Source organism: Suricata suricatta, chromosome 13 (assembly GCF_006229205.1).
Source record: "Suricata suricatta isolate VVHF042 chromosome 13, meerkat_22Aug2017_6uvM2_HiC, whole genome shotgun sequence".
Lineage (NCBI taxonomy): Eukaryota > Metazoa > Chordata > Mammalia > Carnivora > Herpestidae > Suricata > Suricata suricatta.
In genome coordinates this window covers 10014031-10036645 of record NC_043712.1, presented here as the reverse complement: position 1 = coordinate 10036645, position 22615 = coordinate 10014031, and the positions used below count along the sequence as shown (strand labels likewise).

Genomic DNA, 22615 nt, shown 5'->3' with positions numbered 1-22615 from the left:
TGAGACGAAACCAATTTGAACAGTTCACGAAATCTAACTCGCACCCCTACACACTATTATGTACCCCTAGTACCTGGCTGAGTATATTATACACATTGTCATATTTAATCCTCTAGAGAACTCTGAAAGGTTAAGTACTATCACACGATTTTAAAGGTAAGATAACTGAGCATCAGACATACAGCAAACTGCCGAAGGCCACAGAACTGATCTGTCACCAACCCCTGCCTCCATCCATGCTTTCTACTGAACTGTACCGTACTATACTGCCTACCCTTCATGAGAACACTCCAGAGTTTCTGACACTGGCCCTCGCCTCTTCCGTATCCAAATTCTCTCCTTGGGTGATGTCTGTCTACACACCAACAAAATTTTACCACCTGATTTCGAACAGTTCCACAAACTTCTACTTAAAGTCGGGACTTTTCACTTCAGTTCCAATCCTACATATCCACATTCCTTGGTGGACGTCATATGTGTCTTTCTCAGGTACCTCAAACAACGCACCGCCAAGGCCAACATTCTGCCCCACCCTGCGTTTTTAACCTGACTTTTTTTTCCTGCTAGGGCTATTACTGTTTATCAAAATCTTCAAGTTCAACTTCTGGTGCTGCCCAATACCCAGTACATTATCAAATCCTGTCAGGTAAGCTCCTCCCACATCTCCCCATTTATAACATTACTTTTCCTGTTCCTCCTTCAGATTCTTCACACCTTTCTTCTGGATTCTCCTAAAAACTTTCTATGTAGCCTTTCTGCTTTTCCCCACACCAATCCATTCTTTAAAGCCTGCCCCTTGGATTAATCCTCTTAGAAAATCAGTTTATTCATGAAATCTCAGGCCAATGGCTCTCAGAAGGCTTCCCAATAAATCCCAAATTCTTTGCAAACCTGGATGCAGATTTCTGGGCATGCCTAGCCTCTGAGTACACCATGATTCTAGGAAACAAAATGATAACACATTCAGGTGACATCCTGCCTTCTTACTTTTTCATCCCAAATTCCTACTTCCTGCCATGCTCTGAACAAAGAACTAATGGACTATATTAATCCTAGTTAGGACTTGATTGTTAGTTGGGGTCTTGCCAAATGGAGCCTGTGGATTCATTCTCACAGAATCTGTAACATCTCACCAGTCTTTCTCCCCACCTAATCTGGGAAATCCCTGCAGGCAGGAACTATGCCAGATACGTTTTTAGGTTATGAGTACATAGCACAAAACCTGGCATATAGTGCAAGTGTGGGAAATAAATAACACCAAGGCTTAATAGCTAACCCTAAGGTAAAGTGAGAGTTGAAGGGTGGGTAGGAGAGCCACAAGCACCACTCACCCTTCCGGTTCATCCCCATCTGGAGGCATTTGAGCAGGCGGCAGTACTGGCACCTGTTCCTCTGCTTCCGAGACATGACACAGTTCTTGTCACGACTGCACCGATAGACCCGCTTGTTGCAAATGCTCCGCTTGAAAAACCCTTTGCATCCCTCACAGGAGATGATTCCATAGTGCAATCCTGTGGCACGGTCCCCACAAATGAGGCAGGTTCGCTGTTCAGCCCGATCATCTGGAACAGAAACTGAACAGATTCAGGTTAGAACACATTGGAAATAATGGCTTTAAGCCTGTAGTTCTAAAATAAGCAACTCTGCTCTGGGCAAATCAAGAATATCACTCTTTCCAAGCTAACCGGCAAACAGGGGGCATCTTTAGAGCCTTTGTCTTAGGAACAGACTCTTGCATCTACCTGCAGATACCACAAAGAGAGACTATCTGAAAAAATAATTCATGCTCCTCCCCCTGGGTTTCATCATGATTTAGACCAGTATCTAGGTCAGATACTTGGGAGAGATCTTCAACTCCTCCCTCTCCCTTACCTTCCGCAGTCACAGCCCATCGCTTCTACTCTGCAGAAAGGTAAGGATTACTGACAATGTATGTAAATGCCCAGCACATGGCACACACCCAATAAAGGAAAGTTGTAATTATTAGCCAGTGAAGAAGTTTTGACCATGCTCAGCCAACCAGCCAGTCATCCATCCATTCAACAGATATTAGGCAGCTCTTCTATTCTAGGCACCGTTGTATACGTGCTGCCGAAGCGAGCATGTCTAGGCACTGTTGTAAGGCACGGATACAGCAGTGAATAAAAGTCCTCGGTGAAGCTTACGTTCTAGCCGATTATCTACTCTGTGTCCAGGCCCTGTGTTTGGTACTGGGTATTCAGAAATAAATCATCATGTTCCTGACAGTCAAGGAATTTACTGCCTAGCAACAAATAAGTTAGTCAAAGAGGAAATGTAGGCTGGGTATATAGCTCTCTAACTTCTTCTTCCCTCAAATTCCACTTACTCAGGACCAAGCAACTGCTATACAACAGTCATATGACCAAAAAGTGCTCTGGTGAACTGTGATGCCGGCTCTTGCTAGCAGGTGCAAGAAACCTCCAAGAAAAGGTTTTGATCAGACGCCAAGAGATTTTAACCTCACTCCTGAGTAACAGACAGTATATAATGATTAAGAATACAGCCCTTAGAGTTGGAGATCTTTATTTAAACAGAAGTTCTGACACCTACCAGCTGACTGAACTTGGGCAAATTAAGTTATTTCACCTCTCTGAATCCAGTTTCTCTTATCTGTAAAATGGTGATTACAATGGTACATACATACCATAGATAAAACATTCAGCACAATGCTTGGGCTGCAATGGACATTTAATAAATGACAGCTATTATTTTTATTATCATTATTATCCTAATAGGCCCATGCTTAATGAGATAATAACATTCCTGAAAACAAAAGCATTTGAAAGCAATGTTAAAGAAGAGGCAATGGCAGTATATGTAGGAGAGATGGAGAGAAGAAGGATGCTAGCATTTAGGCAACCTTTAGTATATGCTGACTTTAAGATGTCTTTATGATCCCTATTTGTAGTAGGCTGGAAAATGGCCACCCAAATATATCAGGTCCTAATCCCTGAAACCAGTAAATGTTATCCTGTAAGGAAAAGTGGTCTTTGCAGATGTGATCAAATAAGGATCTCGCGTTGGGAGATTATTCTGGATTATAAAGGTGGGCCCTACTTGCAATCACACATGTCTTTATAAAGAGAAAGACAGAGGGAGATTTAATATAGAGATATAAGATTCTGATATAGCAGAAGAGGAGACACACACACACATGCATGCACGCACACGTGTACACACAGAGGAGAAGGTGATGTGAAGACAGGTGGAAGGTAGCCACAAGGAATGGCTGCCGCTACAAGTTGGATGAGGCAAGAAATGAATTCTTCCCTAGAGCCTCTGAGAGGAGGAAGTGTGGCTCTGCCCATCTTCATTTCTACCCAGTAATACTGATGACTTTTGGACTTCTGGTTCCAGAACTGTGAGAAAATTAATGTTTGTTGTTTTAAGCCACCCAGTTTGTGGTAATTTTTAATAGCACAGGAAACTAATACACAATGTTTTTTTCATACAGGGAAACAGATATATTAAGGCTTTTGCCCACAGGACACAGCAAATAGCAGGTATGCAGAGAGAAGCAGATACATGACCAGATAGCTAGGGAAACAGAGAAAGACAGATACGCAAAGAGGAATCACCTAGGTTCTTGAGGACTCTATTTCATAATTACAGAATTTTCCAAGCCTTTCTACGGCTTGGATGAGCTTCCTAACTGTGGGTAAATTGACATACCATGACAAATTGACATTCCCATGTCTTGGAATACAATACTTTCTTTTCTTTTTAATTTGTCAAGCTACCATAAATGAGTTTTTGTTAGGTGCAACTAAAAGAAACATGGTTAAAATACTCTAAAATATGGACCTGGTGTAATAACTATTCTTTTTCTTTTTCTTTTTTAAAAATGCAAAAGAAACTCAAGGTAAACATTAGAGCAAAGTTACAACAGAAAATTAAAAAACTAAACCAGAGGGGCGCCTAGGTGGCTCAGTTGGTTAAGCCTCCGACTTTGGTCAGGTCATGATCTCACATTTGTGGGTTCGAGCCCTGTGTTGGGGCTCTGTGCTGACAGCTCAGAGCCTGGAGCCTGCTTTGGATTCTGTGTCTCCCCCTCTCTCTCTCTCTCTGACCCTTGCCCTCTCATGCTCTGTCTCTCTCTGTCTCAAAAATAAATAAAACATTAAAAAAAAAAAAACTAACCCAGAAAAGGCCAAAGAGGTAAAATGAATGATATGACAATTGTATTACATGTGGGATGGGATTTCCTAGAGTGCTGGGCTTGAGTTGCTGGAAGGGCTTAGAAACAGAACATAGAATACTGTGAAAAAATCATGACTGGATACAGAGAATCTAAATTTTCTCATTTTAAATTCAAACTTTCCATATTAAATTTCTATATACATGATGTCACACTCTATCATATATAGGATATATATCATACATATACACACATTAAAATATAAACCAGAACTCTATCAGAATAGACTTACAGGGGTACCTGGGTGACACAGGCAGTTAAGCATCCGATTTCAGGCCAGGTCATGATCTCGCAATTTGTGAGTTCGAGCCCTGCATCTGGCTCTGTTTTGACAGCTCAGAGACTGAAGCCTGCTTCAGATACTGTGTCTCCCTCTCTCTGCCCCTCCCCTGTTCACCCTGTTTCTCTCCCACTCATGTCCTGTCTCGCACGCGCCTGTGCTTTCTCTCTCAAAAATAAATATTAAAAAAAATTTTTTTTAAGAATAGACTTAATTATAAATCAATCTCTGGAAGAATCATACCATCCCTTTTTTCATGGGTATGACTTCACTGAACACTGACCACAACTAAGCACTGTACATCATGCTGTGTCACATAATTCTCATAATCCCAAAGGTGGATACAAGTGCTATCATCCTTTTGTAATTGAGAAAATGGAGATCTCCAAAAGAGTTAACTAACTTGTCCATTTGTGAACTGGCGACTGTAATCTGCCAATATCAGAAGTGGAGTTCAGTAGTTTTAGAAAGCATTCGTATGGCATTCTGCAGCATCTGGATCCAGAGCAAAGGACCCACTGAACAACAATCACATACAGGCCTGTTAAGAATCTGTTTATATCTTGTGACACTCCTTGTTCTTGTTCTTTTCATCAGGATTTAAAAGGTCACAATGAGATGAAAGATGAGGTGGGACTAATTCTCCACTGAGGACACTAAGAGTCTAGATTCCCTTTGAGTTCTATGACTGCGTCTCTCTCCGGCCACAGCTATTCTTCCTGCCATGTTCTGTTTCTATAAACAGCATTGGTCTATGCCGCAGACCAGGAACTAATTCAGAAGGAAGCCTCTCAAAGGTACAGGAGAAAGGCTCTCTCTCAGTCAACCTTGAAGTCCTTCAAGGAAGCATTTGACAAACTTCCCTCACAATATCTGGGAAAAGATCATAAAAACAGGAGAAGCTATTGTTAACTGACCACTTGGGTCCTAGGCTCTGTGCCAAGCACTTAACATGTTATCGTGCTAAATCATAAAAAATAAGGTACCCTTATATTACAGAAGGGGAAACTGAAGCTTATGAGGTGATACCACTTTCTAACAGTCACCCAGCTAGTAAGTATGGGAGTTAGGGCCAGACCCCCCAAAGTCAATGAATCTAATCATCATATTCTGTGGCCACACCAGGGCAAATCTATCTATTCTATATGCAGTAAGTCAGGCTCTTTGCCACTTGGGGGGAAAAAAAAGCTAAAAAGCCAAAACCTATGTAAATGAACAAATTGAAGCAACATGCCCCAATGGTGCCCTGACAGATACCAGATAAGATTTCTGCACCTCCTATTCTTATAATGGAGTTGAAGATCCATTATTTAAAAAAATATTTAAAACATTTTTTATTCACTATCACTTGTACCAGGCCAGGACAAGGATCATTTTTAATGATATCACAAAGAACATTTAGTGAGTATTAACTGTGTCCCATGCAACATTCAAGAAGTTTTTACATGATGCTGTATTTGCTCGTATTCATTCATGTGCACGCAACACTCTTCATTCTTTTCCTCAACAGACATTAATTGAAAGTGTACTGGTTCCGAATATGGCTTAATTACAATGGTCCTATTTGATATTTCCCATCCGTCAGGCACTGCACTTTCAAGGCATCATCTCATTTAAACTTTACAAAAGATGGGGCGCCTGGGTGGCTCACTCAGGTAAGTGTCTGACTTCAGCACAGGTCATCATCTTGTGGTTCATGAGTTTGAGCCCCATGTTAGGCTCTGTGCTGACAGTTCAGAGCCTGGAGCCTGTCTTTGGATTCTGTGTCTCTCTTTCTCTCTCTCTGCCCCTCTCCCACTCGTGCTCTGTCTCTGTCTCTCAAAAATAAATAATTGTTAAAATTTTTTAATATATTATAATAAACAAACAGAATGCAGCCTTCTGGCAAGCTGTGAGAGCCCCTTCTCCAATCTGACTTAACCATTAGCATTCTGAAAATAGATGCTCAATTAGTTCTATCTCTAGATTAGACAAGACACTCTAGTCTAGTCATATAACTCACTGAAATTTCAGATTAATTACAGCATCTATAGCATTCTCTGAGTAGTGAGACTAACACAAAGGAAATGTTCATAACCATTCCTAATTCAGCATTGTTAATTTATTAAATCAATGTTCTTAATCTGTATTATTCTACCTAAAATACAGTGGGGAGAAAATCATGCAAATAAGTACTTCAAACTGGAGACTATGGATCATAGTAACTATACTGCTCAGATGTCAAAAGATAAGAGACAGAGGAATTGATGAAAAGCTGAGGGTTTGTAAAATGGAAGGTATTTGAAACTCTGAACAAGGTAGTTTGCTATCTGTAGAAATAGCAATGAGTAAAAAATAGTATAAGAGAGAGAAGACTTACTAATTTATCAGAGAAGATGAATATTTATTTTGATCAGCAGTACTAGAAGAGATCAGATAGTGAACTTTGAAAATACTATTTCCTACAAACAGGAGTCTGGACTCCTTAGAGAAATGGTGGATTCCAGATTTGAGGCAGAATATATATAGGATGAGTGTTGTGCTACCCAAGACTAATAAAGGGTCATGTCAAAAAGATTTAGGAAGCAGGGCACCTGGGTGATTCAGTCACTTGAGCATCCAACTCTTGATTTTGGCTTAGGTCATGGTCTCCCAGTTCATGAGATTGAGCTACGCGACAGGATCTGTGCTGACAAAGCAGAGCCTGCTTGAGACTCTCTCTCTCCCTGTCCCTCCCCTACTCATGCCCTCTCCCAAAAGAAATACACTTAAAAACAAACAAAAAAGAATATAGGAATCAACATAAAAAGCCTCCCACTGGCCTAAAATGGAGCAACCTATATATGAAAAAGAATAATGAGAGCAGTGGATTAAAATACTTCAAAGATAAAAATCAATGTGTTCACAATAATATTAAAAAGAAAAACTTCATCAGTTACCATGAAGATCACCTAGACATCAATTCATTATTCTGAAAAATTGATATATTAAGGGGGAAAAAGCAAACATTAAAAGTAAAAACTATTGGAATCTTCCTCTCTTGCCCCTCTCCTCAAGAGTAAAAGAATAGAGGAGGGTGGAAAATAGGACAGTTTTTAAGAACTTTAAACTTTTAAACTTTAAACTTTAATTGAAAATTGTGTGAACACACCTGCATGGCAGTCAAGAGAACAGGCTTGGATAGGGAAGTAGAGTTGATCTCAAGGCCTATGGCAAGGTAAATCTCAACTCAGGGATGGAAAAGAAAGAGAACAAGGTCACCTTTCCAGATCTCTTGGACAGAGGCAGTAGAACATACAGACTACGAATCTAGGCTCTAGAGTTAGACTCTGGCTCAAACTAGGCTGTCACTTGCTAGCTGTGTGCATTGGAAAGTTTCTTAACTTCTTCAGAGGTATCTCAGTTTCTAGTCTACAAAATGCAGATAATATAGTACCTTCTTCAAATAACTGTTGTGAGAATCAAGGAATTAACAGACTGCCTATAAATGACATGGAGCTCTAGTGTCCTCATGGTATTAGAATGAAACAGTTTTGTAAACTCTAAAGTTCTGAACACTATTACTGCTTAATTGTCTCTTTTTTAAACCTAAAAACGTTTCAAAATTAGCACGGAAAAGTATTTATTATTCAGTCAGTCTGGTGGCAGGGGAAGGTAGTGACAGATTTCCTAGAAGAGGTGAGTTCTGAAGTATGACTACCACTTAGATAAATGAAGGCAGAGGATGGTACAGGGAGAATAAATAATGGGCACATAGAGCTATGTCTTAAATCTGCAGCTGGAAACCTCTCTCCAAGTTGGGTTTCCTCTGGGAAGAATCTCATTCCTTTCTAAAAGAGCCAATATCGTTCAGTAAGCTTTAGCAAGACTATCAAGATGAGTTATACTTGGAGTGCCTGGGTGGCTCAGTTGGTTAAGCATCCGACTTCAGCTCAGGTCATGATGTTGCAGTTTGTGGGTTGAAGCCCTACGTCGGGCTCTGTGCTGACCTCTCAGAGCCTGGAGCCTGCTTTGGATTCTGTGTCTCTCTCTCTCTCTTTCTGCCACTTCCCTGCTTGCACTCTGTCTCTCTCTCTCAAAAATAAATAAACATTAAAAAAAAAAGATGAGTTACACAAAAATATTCACAGATATAATGTCAAGTTATGTTTTACCCTTCTCTATATAAAAGTCATGATCTCCCCATAATTTTGTTCTTACACAGTGTTCTAAAAGGAGACTGCTGGTTACTAGTGATAAATAAATGTAACCATATATGAGCATTATTAGAAAAAAGATAAGATGCTTGTCTTTGCTAGTTTTCTAAACTTTAGGAATAATCTTAAGAATTTGTTTTCAGGGGCGCCTGGGTGGCTCAGTCAGTTAAGCGTCTGGCTTCGGCTCAGGTCATGATCTCACAGTTCATGGGTTCGAGCCCCGCATCGGGCTCTGTGCTGACAGCTAGCTCAGAGCCTGTTGCCTGCTTCAGATTCTGTATCTCCCTCTCCCTCTGACCCTGCCCGGCTCTCACAAATAAATAAGAACATTAAAAATTAAACAAACAAACAAAAAAAAAAGAATTTGTTTTCAAACCAGAAATTATTCTCATGCAGGTAACAGGAACTATCATATAAAATTTCATTTCTTCAGGGGTACTTGGGTATCTCAGTCGGTGGAGTCTCTGTCTCTTGATTTCAGCTCAGGCCATATCTCATGATTTGTGGGTTTGGGCCCTGCATCGGGCTCTGTGCTGATAGCACAGAACCTGCTTGAGATTCTCTCTCTCTCTCTCTCTCTCTCTCTCTCTCAAAATAAATAAATATTAAATACATACATACATACATTTCTTCAAATGTTAATACTCCTGCTAAGATAGGTAAAGGCAAAAGCAGAGCTCAGTTGGGGTCTCTATGGACTTAGATTAATTTTCAGAGGCAGATTACATCAAATTCAAAGGAAATAATGAAACTGATGAATAAAGCAGCTGATATGGTTGGCCTAGAAAATAACAATCGGAAGCAGGTACAGAGTCCTAGCAACATGCCCTCAGAGCACTACTGACATATGTCTGCTCAAATAAATGGATCATTTATCAGGAGCAATAAGTAAACGAGAACAAAGACATTTATAAACTAATGTGTTCATCAGTCTGACCAGAATTTTACAATACTTGGGTTCTTATTTTATGTAAGCAGCAGGATCCCTTAGTTACACCTAACCAAAGTTACACTGCAGGTTAATTCTCAATCAAAGGCATTTAATAGTAACATCTGGCACCATGATTACTACTGAGAAGATGCTCATTTTGTTGAATACATGAATGAATAATCAGTATGGCTTAGTGCAGGGTTTTCCAAATTAGAAGTCACAACTCATAGCATCATGGCTAGCATTTTTGGAAGAGATGAAATAGAAAATATGAAAGTGCTTCACATGTAGTATGGGTAAAATATTGTGAAACCTTTCTTTTGATTGAAGTGTGTTCATTTGTATGCCTGTGTTTACATGTGTGTGGTGAAGTAATGGATCACAACGTATTAAGGATTAAAGTGTAAGAAGTTTGAAATACATTGGCTTGATGGCTAAGACATACAATTAAGTAAGAATGCCAGCTCAGCCACTTCTTAGCTCCTTAACTGTGGTCACACTCCTCAGTTCTCCAAGTCACACTATCAACTGTAAAACAGAGCTACACATAGTACTTGCCTCATGGACTAGGGAATATATTGATAATAGCTAACGTGTACACTGTCACTATGTACCGAGTTCTGTTCTTTATGTGTCACGTATAATTCACTCCTTCCTCACAATTCTATGTAGTAGATACTACTATTATCTCCAATTTGCAGATGAAAAAACTGAACAAGAACAAGAAATATGCTAATAGGCAGTAGAGCCAGAATTCTAAGCTGACAAACTTGCACCAGGATCTGAGAAATTTCACACTAAACTATACTACTTACTATAATGCCTAATATATAGTAAACACACAATAAATGCTAGTTGTATTGTTATTGTTAAACATAAGTTTAACTGGGGCACCTGGGTGGTTAAGCGTCCAACTTTGGCTCAAGTCAAAATCTCACAGTTTGTGAGTTCAAGCTCCACGTTGGGCTCTGAGCTGACAGTTAAGAGCCTGAAGCCTGCTTTGGATTCTTTGTCTCCCTCTCTCTCTGTTCTTCCCCTGCTCATGCTCTGTCTCTATCTTCTTCAAAAGTATTAAAAACATTTTTAATATGTTTTCTGTAAGATTAGAACCTTTTTTCTGCAACTTTATGAAATATTTTAGAAAGTATTTTCTTTAAAAATCCATCTTAAAAGCAATAAATAATGCTTTAATTTAAAAAGATAGAGGCTCTGATGGATTTCAACATTATTACTGTTCAACTCTTAGCAAACTAGGAATAAGAAAAAATTTATTTACTATGATAAAGGCTATTTTAAAAAACCTAAACAAAATATCATACTTAATGGTGAAATGCACACAAAAAGTTTTTAAGATTGGAAGTAAGACAAGGATATAAGTACTGGAGGTTCTAGATAGCACAGTGAGATAAGAAATACACAAAAACTAACCATATTTCTTTTTTAATTTTTTTAATGTTTTATTTATTTTTGATACAGAGAGAGACAGAGCATGAGAGGGGGAAGGGCAGAGAGAGAAGGAGACACAGAACCAGAAGCAGGCTCCAGGCTCTGAGCTAGCTGTCAGCACAGCCCCGATGCGGGGCTCGAACCCACAAACATGAGATCTGACCTGAGCTGAAGTTGGATGTCTAACCGACTGAGCCACCCAGGTGCCCCACCATATTTCTATACTATTCACAAAGAGATAAATTTTTTTAAAAGTTGCCACTTACAAGAGTATCAAGGAAATATAAAATAGCTAGAATGCAATCCAATAAAAACATGTAAGATCTCTATGTAGAAACTGTAAAATGCTTAATATATTTCTGTTTTTAATATAAAATATTTCTAAGATAAGTTGAGGAAGACTTCAATAACCAGAAATGCTATGTTCACATATTACAAGTTGTTAGTGAAAAGATCAATAGAGTAAAATTCCATTCAAAATCCCAACTCAGTATGTTTGTGTATAACTTGAGTTAATTATAAAATGTATATGGGAAACACAAAAGAATAAAAGCACAGATAATTAAGAAAAACAAGATTTTACCATATATCAATATTCACTTTAAAGCTATAGTTATTAAGATATACGTTATTAGCTTAGGGAGAGAGAAACAGACCAAAGGAAGTGATTAAAGACATACCATACCACAACATAACCAGGTATATTATGGATATTTAATTTATGATAAAGTTGGCACAGCAGAGCAGTGAGGAAATGACAAGTCTTTTCTGTGAACAGCACAGGACAATTAGATATCTATATGGAAAGAAAATGAAATGACCCTACCTCACACCATGCAAAATATTTAATTCCAACTAGACTCAAATGTCAAAAACAAAATAACATACCTCTCAGAAGATATAAAAAAATCTTCATGATCTTGGGTTAGGAGGAGATTGTTAAAACAGGCCACAAAAAGCACTAATCACAAAACTTTAATAAAATTAGACTACATTAAAATGAAGAACGTTCAGAGAGTGAAATGTATGGGAGAAGTGAAAAGTATGGGGGAAGATATATGCAATACACATAACCTACAAAGAGCCAATATTAAAAAATATCAAGCTCCTATACAACATTAAGAGAAATGCAAGCCAGTAGAAAACTGGGAGAGAGACCTGAACAGGCATATCTTCGTCATCAATAAACTTAAGATGTTTAACCCTATTTGTAACCAAGGATATGTTAATGAAAACCACAATGACATACTAAGTAAGGGCTTAAAAAAAACTTCCAAGTTATGATGGCAATTTGGAAAAACTAACTTTCATATGTTATTGGTAAAAGTGTTTATTAGTACAACTACTATACAAAACAGCATGTCCTGCGGTACCTGGGTGGCTCAGTTGGTTAAGTATCCGACTTCAGCTCAGGTCATGATCTCACGGTTCTGTGGATTTGAGCCCTGCATCAGGCTCTGTGCTGATAGCTCAGAGCCTGGAGCCTGCTTTAGATTCTGTCTCTCCTTCTCTCTCAAACATAAATAAACACTAAAAATTTTTTAATTAAAAAAGAAAACAGGATGTCATTATTACTGTTGAAGATATACATTTATATTCCCAGGTATATACCCAACAGAAATTCATGCATATGTGTATGAATGGACAAATTAGAGGATGTTCATAATGGCAAGATTTGTCAAAGTTGCAATTAAAAATAACCCAAATATTCAGGGCGCCTGGGTGGCTCAGTAAATTAAGCGTCTGACTTCAGCTCAGGTCATGATCTAGCAGTCTATGAGTTTGAGTCCCACATCAGGCTCTGTGCTGACAGCTCAGTGCCTGGAGCTGCTTCAGATTCTATGTCTCCCTCTCTCTCTGCTCCTTTCCTGCTCACGCTCTCTCTCTCTCTCTCTCTCAAAAATGAATAAACATTAAAAAATAACCCAAATATTCACCAACATGACTACAAATAGTTTCATTCATACAGTGTAATACCATACAGCTGTAAAGGTATTTAAACTACTGCGACAACATGGATGACCCATACAATGTTGGGTAAAAAAAAAAAAGCCAGATCGAATAAAAAACCCAAAAAGAAGTCATCCTATAGGATTCCATTCACATTAAATAAGTTAAAACAACAACAATAATAACAGGCGCAGACGAGAAAGAGGCATATAGTGAGAACACCGTGGGGGGAGAGGAGCTTTTGGATCCCAGCAACATTCAATTTCTTGACTTGGGTGTTGGTTGCTTTATATTGATTCATTAAGCTGTGAAATTGTGTTTATGGACTCTTCCCCAAGTGTTAGATTTCATAGTAAAAAAGTTAAAAACAAAAGATAACAGGACACTTTAGGAAAAAGAAAAGACATCAGCAACAGCCAAAAAAAAAAAAAAAGGAAAACAAAAGTAAGGTATGTTCGGACAAACTACATTGATATATAGTTAAGCAGAGTGATCTCACAGAGAAATGAATGGTCAGAGAGAAGTCTAGAAAACTGGAATAGAGTGTAATCAATTTTATCCTACTGATAAAAGACTACTGAGAGTTTTAAATGGAGATATGTCTGGATCAAAGCAGTATTTCAGGAATATCAATCTTACAATGATGTGTGGGTTGTGACAAGACGAATGGCATGGGCATCTGGGGAAGAAGAAGAGGAATAGGGAAAGGACCAAAAATGAACTTGAAGTTCTACACTAAGGTGGCTGTCAGAAATGTGGTATCACTAAGAGAAAAGAGGAAAGTAAAAGCTGAGTGAGGGACAAAATCATGGCTTTAGTTTAACAGAGGACGAATAGGCAAAACAGGCAGACATACTCCAAAGGCATTTATTTATTTAGGGGTCAATGGTTAAAGCTAGAATGAAAACTCTTGGCGTCATCCACATATGGAAGAGTTGAAGCTTCAGCAATAGACTAGAACTCTAAGGAGAAAGAGGATGTGTAGAGAAGCAACAGCAGAAGACACTGAGGAAGGTAAGAAGTTTACAGAAGGAAAGTGAGATGACGTGATCAAAGAAGACATCAGTGGAATATAAACCCATGATTAAAAGAAAGATAAGAAACAAAAGGGTTTCGTAAATAAGAAAGTATTGACAAAATGTGTGAGAAAGAAGAAAGGGCCAAAGGTTACCACTAAGAACATTTTCAGTAAACTGGTTAGAACAAAAATCACACTAAGTTAAAAACAGGGGAGAGGCGGGGCGCCTGGCTGGCTCAGTTAGAAGAACATGTGACTCTTAACCTCAGGGTTTTAAGTTCGAGTTCCACTTTGAGTGTAGAGATTACTTAAAAAACAAAATCTAAAAAAAAAAAATAGGTGAGTAGTAAAGAAATAAAATAAGCAGTGTTTTATTGAGTAGTGTCACTCCATTTAAGAGTGATATAAAAACATTTTATATGAAAAAGCAACAGATTTTAAACAGATGTTTATTTTTTTAACTAGGAGAGATTCATACGCATTTAGAAGAAGATAAACATAGGAACAAAGACTTAAGAGGAGAATGAACTATAATTCAGACATAGGTTCAAAATAAAAAACCTGGATGAAAAGTAAAAAAAGTTTAACATTTAAATTTTTCTTATGTATTTTATTTTTAGTAAGAAAAAGACAAGTTACTTGGCCATGGTCAGAAAAATAAAGTCATTCGCCCAAGGTCTGACTACTTTTCCAAAGACAGACCTCCCATTATACCAAACTACTTCCTACAGGGGTAGGGGGCAGGAAGAGAAGGATGGAATATATCAAAATTGAACCTCAGTGTTATTGCTACCTTTATTCCCCAAACCAAAGAAACAACAGGAGTCATAACAAAATCTATGAAACAAAAGCTAATTAGATATATTCTTACCATCCTGCGAATGATCACTTAGTACCTCCATCTTAGCAGTTAGTTCTATTTTAATTTGGTTAAATATAGACACAAAAGCCTGTTACCAAAATTTATCTTGCATTCACATCTCCACTCAACCCTATTGTTACAAAAATACCTCCCCCACCCCAAGAAGGACATTTTACTCATTCCAAGGGCTCAGGTTACGCAAATTACAAATGGAAACTGATTTTTATCAAAACCGGCTCCTCAGACTGTGATGAAGGCCAGATTTAGGAGATGGAGAGTACAGCTGCTTACCTGACCAAAATTATGCTGACAACTAAGGCAATCTCGAACTTGCCTGGCTAAAAGGTATTTAAAACAATTTCAACTGGATTATGGGTCTAACTCCTCTGATGACCTGCACATTCTAAGTACTACTAATTGCACTCAGTTTCACAGGTCACTACCATCTGAAATGAAGACCTTGAAACTGGGAACAGGTACCCTCAAAATTTCATCTGCAAACCTAGAATTTAAACAGAAATGTGTGAAAATCATGAGAATCCTCCTCTACAGCACATACCACTATAAAAATCTATTTCCAGAGGCCACATGTGGAGTACCTCAGAGATTTTTTAGAAATGTTATCAGCTGAATAAAAACAAATGAGCAGTTCACAAGATTGGTATGGACTAGATGTTTAGGAGTTACCCTTACAGATCACTGAATAAAATATGGGAAAGACAAAAAAGGGGTGCCTGGTTGGCTCAATCTGTGGAGTATGCAACTCTTAAACTCAGGATTGTGAGTTTGAGCCCTGTATTGTGTGTAGAGCTTACTTTAAAAAAAAAAAAAAAAAAAAAAGAACAAGACAAGGGGCGCCTGGGTGGCTCAGTTGGTTAAGCAGCTGACTTTGGCTCAGGTCATGATCTCGAGGTTCATGAGTTCAAGCCCCACATCAGGTTCTGGGCTCTGTGCTGACAGCTCGGAGCCTGAAGCCTGCTTCAAATTCTGTGTCTCTTTCTCTCTGCCTGTCCCTTGCTTGCACTCTGTCTCCCTCCCTCTCAAAAATAACCATTAAAAAAAAAAAAGACAAAAGAAAATGTTACTGCCATTAAGTGCTTAGGCCTGAACACAAAGATGAAATTGTTCACAAATTACAATGAGCTGAAACCACAGGAAATAAAAGGATCCAGAGAAAATGCTACCTCATCACTCAACAGCTAGGACCAAGAAAATAAAAATTCAGACCATAGTCCCTAATTCCTTGTCTCTTATAGGTAGGAATCTTTAAATTAGGAATCAGGTTTTTATTTGTGGTGAAATAGTTTTCATATTCATGTCAATTTAGGTTTTCCAGTTGGAGATAAGACCCTGCAAATCTGTTGTTTGTCCTATTTGGATTGCTACTGGAAACTTTAAAGGGTCCCTTGTTCATCTAGGGAGAAAAAAGAGTTAGTTGAGTCTGGGGAGTCTTCCCTATAAATAAATACAAATATACAGAAATTTCATTAATAGATACCTTGGATCCATTCACTATAGCTCTCAACAAGTATTTCTGAAGTTGTAAGTATAAAGTAGACACTGATTCCCTATAAGAATAATTACTACTTTTTGCTTCAGATCATCTCTTGACATTTATTCACTGAATAAACATTTAGGAGCTCGCCTGAGCTTTTCACATGTCCCTCACAAAAGTGGAGGACACAGGCACCAATCCCATAATTTCACTACAGAGCAGTCAGCACTAAACTAGAAAGAGAAGATATACCGGGCACAGAGAAATGAGTGGTTCTAGAGCTAGATGAGGAAGCTGAAAAAAGATTATCTAGAAGAGGTGTCACCTGAACTGGGCCTTAGAGCACAGAAGTATGTCAAAGGGAATTTCAGCCAGAGTACAGGCAGTAGAGGCAAAGAGGCTTGCTGGCTGTAGGTATTTCAATGTGTTTTAGGTATGGTTATATGAGATAGAAGGAGGGGAGGAAGGCCTGGATGACTGCTAGAATATGCAGTTCCGGAGTTGGACTGATTTGGAGTCCTCTGTAGGGAGGCTATAGGAATTGTTAGAAGACAGTATATGGTAGGAGAATAGAATATGTAATAGATACCTTTTGGACTGTCTGCTCAGATTATACCAATCCTCTTTTCTTATAGAACAGCCACTGCCCTGGCCTGTAAGGCACCAAGTTTACACAGTTAGATAATCAGCTGACTAGAGCAGAAGAGGTAATGGCTACTGCTAACTGGACTGAAAGAAGATAATGGCCCAAGTTTTTGTTTCAATAAAATTTTCTGTTCCTAAGATTTTATAATAGGGACACAAGGGTTGCTAGCTTCTGATGGAACTGTGAATGTGACCAGTGAGATGGCCTTGTTCTAGAAAAGGAGAGGATGCCATCTCTCTAGTAGTGGTGGGGATGAGGGGTGGGGATAAAGTGAATCAAAAGTGCTATACCTCATGGCTTTGTAAGGGTTGCCAGTAGTTGCTAAGGCTCCTGCAGCTTCAATATGTAATAGAAACATACCGGTCTCTATTCAATCTGTGGACACTCCCAATCTGAACAAGCCTGCTCTCTCCTTTTTTCACCAAGAGTTTTAGAGCCTTTTGAGTTTAATACAACTAGTCCCAACAAGTGACTTACATAGTTACATGATTTCTAGTACTGTTATCATACGGATCATCTGACTTTCCCTCTGTACATGTTCCTGCTTGTCAGGATCATATGAAAATAAATTGCTCAGACTCTACTGTGGCTTGGGGCGCCTGGCTGGTTCAGTAAGTAGAGCACACTCTTGATCTCGAGGTTATAAATTCAAGCCCTGCATTCGGTGTAGAGAGTACTTAGAAATAAAAAAGTAAGAAAGAATCTACTGTTGCTTGATGAGTACAGAACAGAGAGGGAGTCTATTCTTCCTATTCTCTTTTGTACCAGGTTTTGGGTTTTTTTTTAAGATTAAAAAAATTTTTTTAAGTAATCTCTACACCCAACATGGGGCTTGAACACACAACCCCAAGAGCAAGAGTTGTATGCTCCACTGACTGAGTCAGCTAGGCATCCCTACTATGTTTTTAATTAACATAAATCCAGTTTATCACCTTTAGGGTGGTGTGATGTATTTATGAACGTATACACTATATTACTGCATAAAAGATAATGGATTAATATTATTGATCAATACTTCCTGTATACATACTCAGACCTCTAAGCTTTTTTTCATGTTGTACTGTTAAGCAGCCTCATTTACAACCTGTAATGATAAGCTCAGGCCTTGGCACCAAATATAAGACTTCATTTATTGCTTTGTCTGAGTTGCCCTGATGTTCCTGACTATTTAGATGATATGAGCTTTACTCCTAGCTTTGGATCATCAATAGAAGCCTATGACCCACAGTCTATATCTGTACTTCCAGCTTTTATACAAAATTGGTAGGCTGGTCATTTCTCTATACATCAAAAAAGCAATAGAGTAATTTTTTAATATCAAAATCTGTATTTTTTAGCTGTGGTTTGATATTTATACTCCCCTCCCCTGGTTTTACTGAAATGTAACTGATAAACAACACTATATAAATTTATGGTGCACAGCATAATAACCTAACTTATAGATACTGTGAAATAATTACCACAAAAACAGTGATTAAGAGGATAAGCCATGAAGACAAACTGTCTGAATTAAAATTTCAGCTTCTACATTTATTAAATGTATGGTCATATTGCTTCAGTTCCCTCATCTATAAAATGTAGATAATGGGGGGGGGTGCCTTGGTGGCTCAGTCGGTTGGGTGCCCAACTTTGGCTCAGGTCATGATCTCATGGTTTGTGGGTTCGAGCCCCGTGTCAGGCTCTGTGCTGACAGCTCAGAGCCTGGAGCCTATTTCGGATTCTGTGTCCCCCTCTCTCTCTGCCCCTCCCCTGCTCATGCTCTGTCTCTTTCTGGCTCTCAAAAATAAATAAATGTTTAAAAAATTTTTAAAATAAATAAAATATGGATAATGATAGTACTTCTATCAATAGGTTTCTGTGAGGATTGAGTTAGAACAGAGTTAATATATACAAAGTTCCTGGCATATAGTAAAATGCTCAGTAGGGGCGACTGGCTGGCTTGGTTGGTAGAGCATGCAACTCTGATCTCAGGGTTGTTAAGTTCAAGCCCCATGTGCAGAAATTACATTAAAAAATTAAATATTTATTGAAACAAATTCTTTTAATGTTTATTTATTTTTGAGATAGAGCGTGAGAGGTGGGAGGCAGAGAGAGAGGGAGACACAGAATCTGACGCAGGCTCCAGGCTCTGAGCCTGATGCAGGGCTTGAACCCACAAACCATGATGAGATCATGACCTGAGCTGAACTTGGATGCTTAACTGACTGAGCCACCCAGGTTTTCCCCCACCAAAATTAAATCTTTAAAATAAAAAAAGCTCAATATATGTGAGCTAGTATTATTACTATTATCATATCATCACCATTTTGTCTCAGGATATTCATCAGTAAAATGAGGACAGTGATTCCCCCTGAAAAGTTCCCATGAGGACTATATAGGAATGTATAAGAAAGTGTTGTGTATATATTAAAGTCCAGGTGCTTCTGAAGAAGGATGGCAAGTCACCTGAGTGATGTATAACTATGGCATGCCTGAAGCCTACTGGGTTTGCCTACCAGTCAGGAATAGATATAGTAGCTTCACATATCTTGCTTTCTTCAGCAGATTGATTGCTCCCCTTCATGTCTAAGTTTTGGGAGATTACAGTTTGGGTTAGAGAACCAAAAATTTATTTATTGAGCTTTTGTAGTAAATTGTCTTTGAAGTTATTTTGTTTTTATGTTTTATTGTTGCTGTAATTATAAAGTCAAAAGAAAAAGCAACCCAGCTTTGCATCCTAGCTAGTCACTATTTTAGTTGTATGATCATCTCTCTGAGCTTGTTTCCTTATCCATAAAGATAAAAATATTCACCTTACAGAATCATTGTGAAAATGAGGAGATTAAAATATGTAATAGGCCTGTAGAGTACTAGAAATGAAGATGTGGATCAACAAATGTAGGTGCATTTTATTATGTTATGGGTATTATTTCTCTACCCAGGGGCCACAGTTCTTTTTAGAAATATCTTCCATGGGATATCTGGCTGGCTCAGAGCATGCAACTCTTTATCTCGAGGTTATAAATTCAAGCCACACATTGGAAGTAGAGGTTACTTAAAAATAAAATCCTGTGTATAAAACAGATGAAAAAAGGAAAGGGAAGCAAAAATAATATAAAAACAGAGAGGGAGACAAACCGTAGAGACTCTTAAATGCAGAGAACAGGGGCGCCTGGGTGGCTCAGTCGGTTAGGCCTCCGACTTCGGCTCAGGTCAGATCCCACGTTCATGGGTTCGAGCCCCGCATCGGGCTCTGTGCTGACAGCTAGCTCAGAGCCTGGAGCCTGCTTCCGGTTCTGTGTCTCCTTCTCTCTCTGCCTGCCCCCCTATGCTCTGTCTCTCTCTGTATCAAAAATAAATAAAACATTAAAAAAAAATTTTTTTTAAATGCAGAGAACAAACTGAGGGTTGCTGGGAGGTATTGGTTGGGGGAATGGGCTAAATGGGCAAGGGACAATAAGGAGGACACCTGCTCGGATGAGCACTGGGTGTTATATATAATGATGAATCACTAAATTCTATTTCTGAAGTCATTATTACATTATATGTTAACCAACTTGGATTTAAATTAAAAAATAAATAAAAATTTAAAAAATAAAACAAGTTGTAGGTAAAATAGTTTAAAAATAGTATTCTAATAAACAGTATTAGAAAAAAATATATATATATAAATAAAATCTTGGGGGAGCACCTGGGTGGCTCAGTCAGTTGAGCATCTGACTTTTGATTTTGGCTTGGGTCATGACTGCAGGGTCATAGGATGGAGGCCCATGTTGGCTCCATGCTCATGCAGAGCCTGCTTGAGATTCTCTCTCTCTCCCTTTGACCTTCCCCTACTCACATGGTAATCTTCTCCATATTACTAACTGAAACCAATACCCATTAGTTGTTCAAGCCTAAAATCCAAGAGTCATTCCTTAATCCCTTTACTTTGTTTTATATTCCATCATCCAAATCATCAACAAACCCTATCAATTCTCCTTCCAAAACAGATCTCAAATTTACTTTCCATCTTTATACTACTGGACTTAGTTTAAGCTACTATCATTTCTCACTTGGATGACCATTTGGTCTATTACTGGTCTCCCTACTTCTCTTGGGCTTCCTACAATCCCTTTTCTAACATATCCTCAATGTGGTAGGGGGTGGGAAGGGTCTTTTAAAAATCTGCTCAACCCACTTTCAGATGAACACAAGCCCTGCTTTGGGTGAACCCTGCTCCTCTCTCCTCCTCTCTCTGGCCCTCATGGGATTCTCTCTACCCCCTCGCTCACTCGCACACTCTCTCAAAACAAAATAATGAAAATAAAATGCTTAAAAAACTTTTTGAAATAAAAATGATATTTAAAAACAATCTGCTCAAAACACTCTAATTACTTCCTTTTGCATTTCAAGTAAATTGCACTGGCCCATATGATCAGGCTCTATCCTAATTCTCTGGCCTGATCTAATTCTACCCTTCTACTCACTATATACTGGAAATAATCCTTACTCATTTTCAAAAGAGCAATTTATAACTAGGGAGAGGATTACAGAGGGCTAAATCATAATATATCAATTCAACTGTTTGACATTCCTAAATCCCACAGGCATTGCAGAATTGTGAGAAAAACCCAGGTGTCATAAAGTACAGGTTGGCTATTAAAGAAAAAGGCTGAGCGTTGTAAAAGATATGATGCATAAACTATAGTTCTAAGAATGCCTGGAAGGGGCTCAGTTGGTTAAGTGTCCAACTCTTGATTTCGGCTCAAGTCGTGATCTCATGGTTGTGAGATGGAGCCCTTGGTCAGGCTCTGTGTTGGGCGTGGTGTCTACTTAAGATTCTCTCTCTCTTTCTGCCCCTCCCCCATTCACACATGTGCGTGCACATGCACTCTCTCAAAAAACTAAAAATAAAAATTGCCTCAAAATATTAGCAAATCGCTTCCATCACTTCCATAACTACTAACTGTATCCCTTTTCCATTTTTAGTAAATAAAGAACTCTCAAAATTCAATGATAATGATTAAAAAAAATTAAACTAAAAGACTTGGACACTACATCAGGACATGTGATTGGTAAATAAATATATGAAAAAATGTTTAATGTCATTAACCATTAGATAAATGAGATACCAGTACATATCATAATGACTAAAATTTAAAAAAAATTTTTAATGTTTTATTTATTTTTGATAGAGAGAGAGAGAGAGAGAGAGCGAGCGAGCATGAGAGGGGGAGGGGCAGAGAGAGAAAGGAGACACAGAACCGGAAGCAGGCTCCAGGCTCTGAGCTAGCTGTCAGCACAGAGCCTGAAGTGGGGCTTGAACCCACGAACGTGAGATCCGACCTGAGCCCAAGTCAGAGGCTTAACCGACTGAGCCACCCAGGTGTCCTAAAATTTTTAAATGATTATACCAAGTGATAATAAAAATCTAGAGCAAACAGAACTCTGACACCTTTCAAATGAGAATGTAAAATAATACAACCACTAGGGAAAGCAGACAGGTTCTTATAAAGTTAATTGTTTTTAGGCTTATTTATATTTAAGACAGAGAGACGGAGACAGAATCTGAAGCAGGCTCTAGGCTCTGAGTTGTCAGCACAGAGCTGTAAACGAGGCTGAAATTCACAGC

General features: G+C 38.5%; 1 protein-coding gene across 2 annotated transcripts in view; it reads right to left on the bottom strand.

The window, feature by feature from the left end:
• The window catches only part of NR6A1 (nuclear receptor subfamily 6 group A member 1), a 215697-nt gene that overhangs the window by 35550 nt on the left and 157532 nt on the right, over nt 1-22615 (bottom strand). For both annotated transcript variants that reach the window (XM_029919824.1, XM_029919825.1), the window contains exon 3: nt 1332-1574. In XM_029919824.1, coding sequence (XP_029775684.1) covers nt 1332-1574 — 243 coding nt within the window. The remainder of the gene's footprint in view (nt 1-1331; nt 1575-22615) is intronic.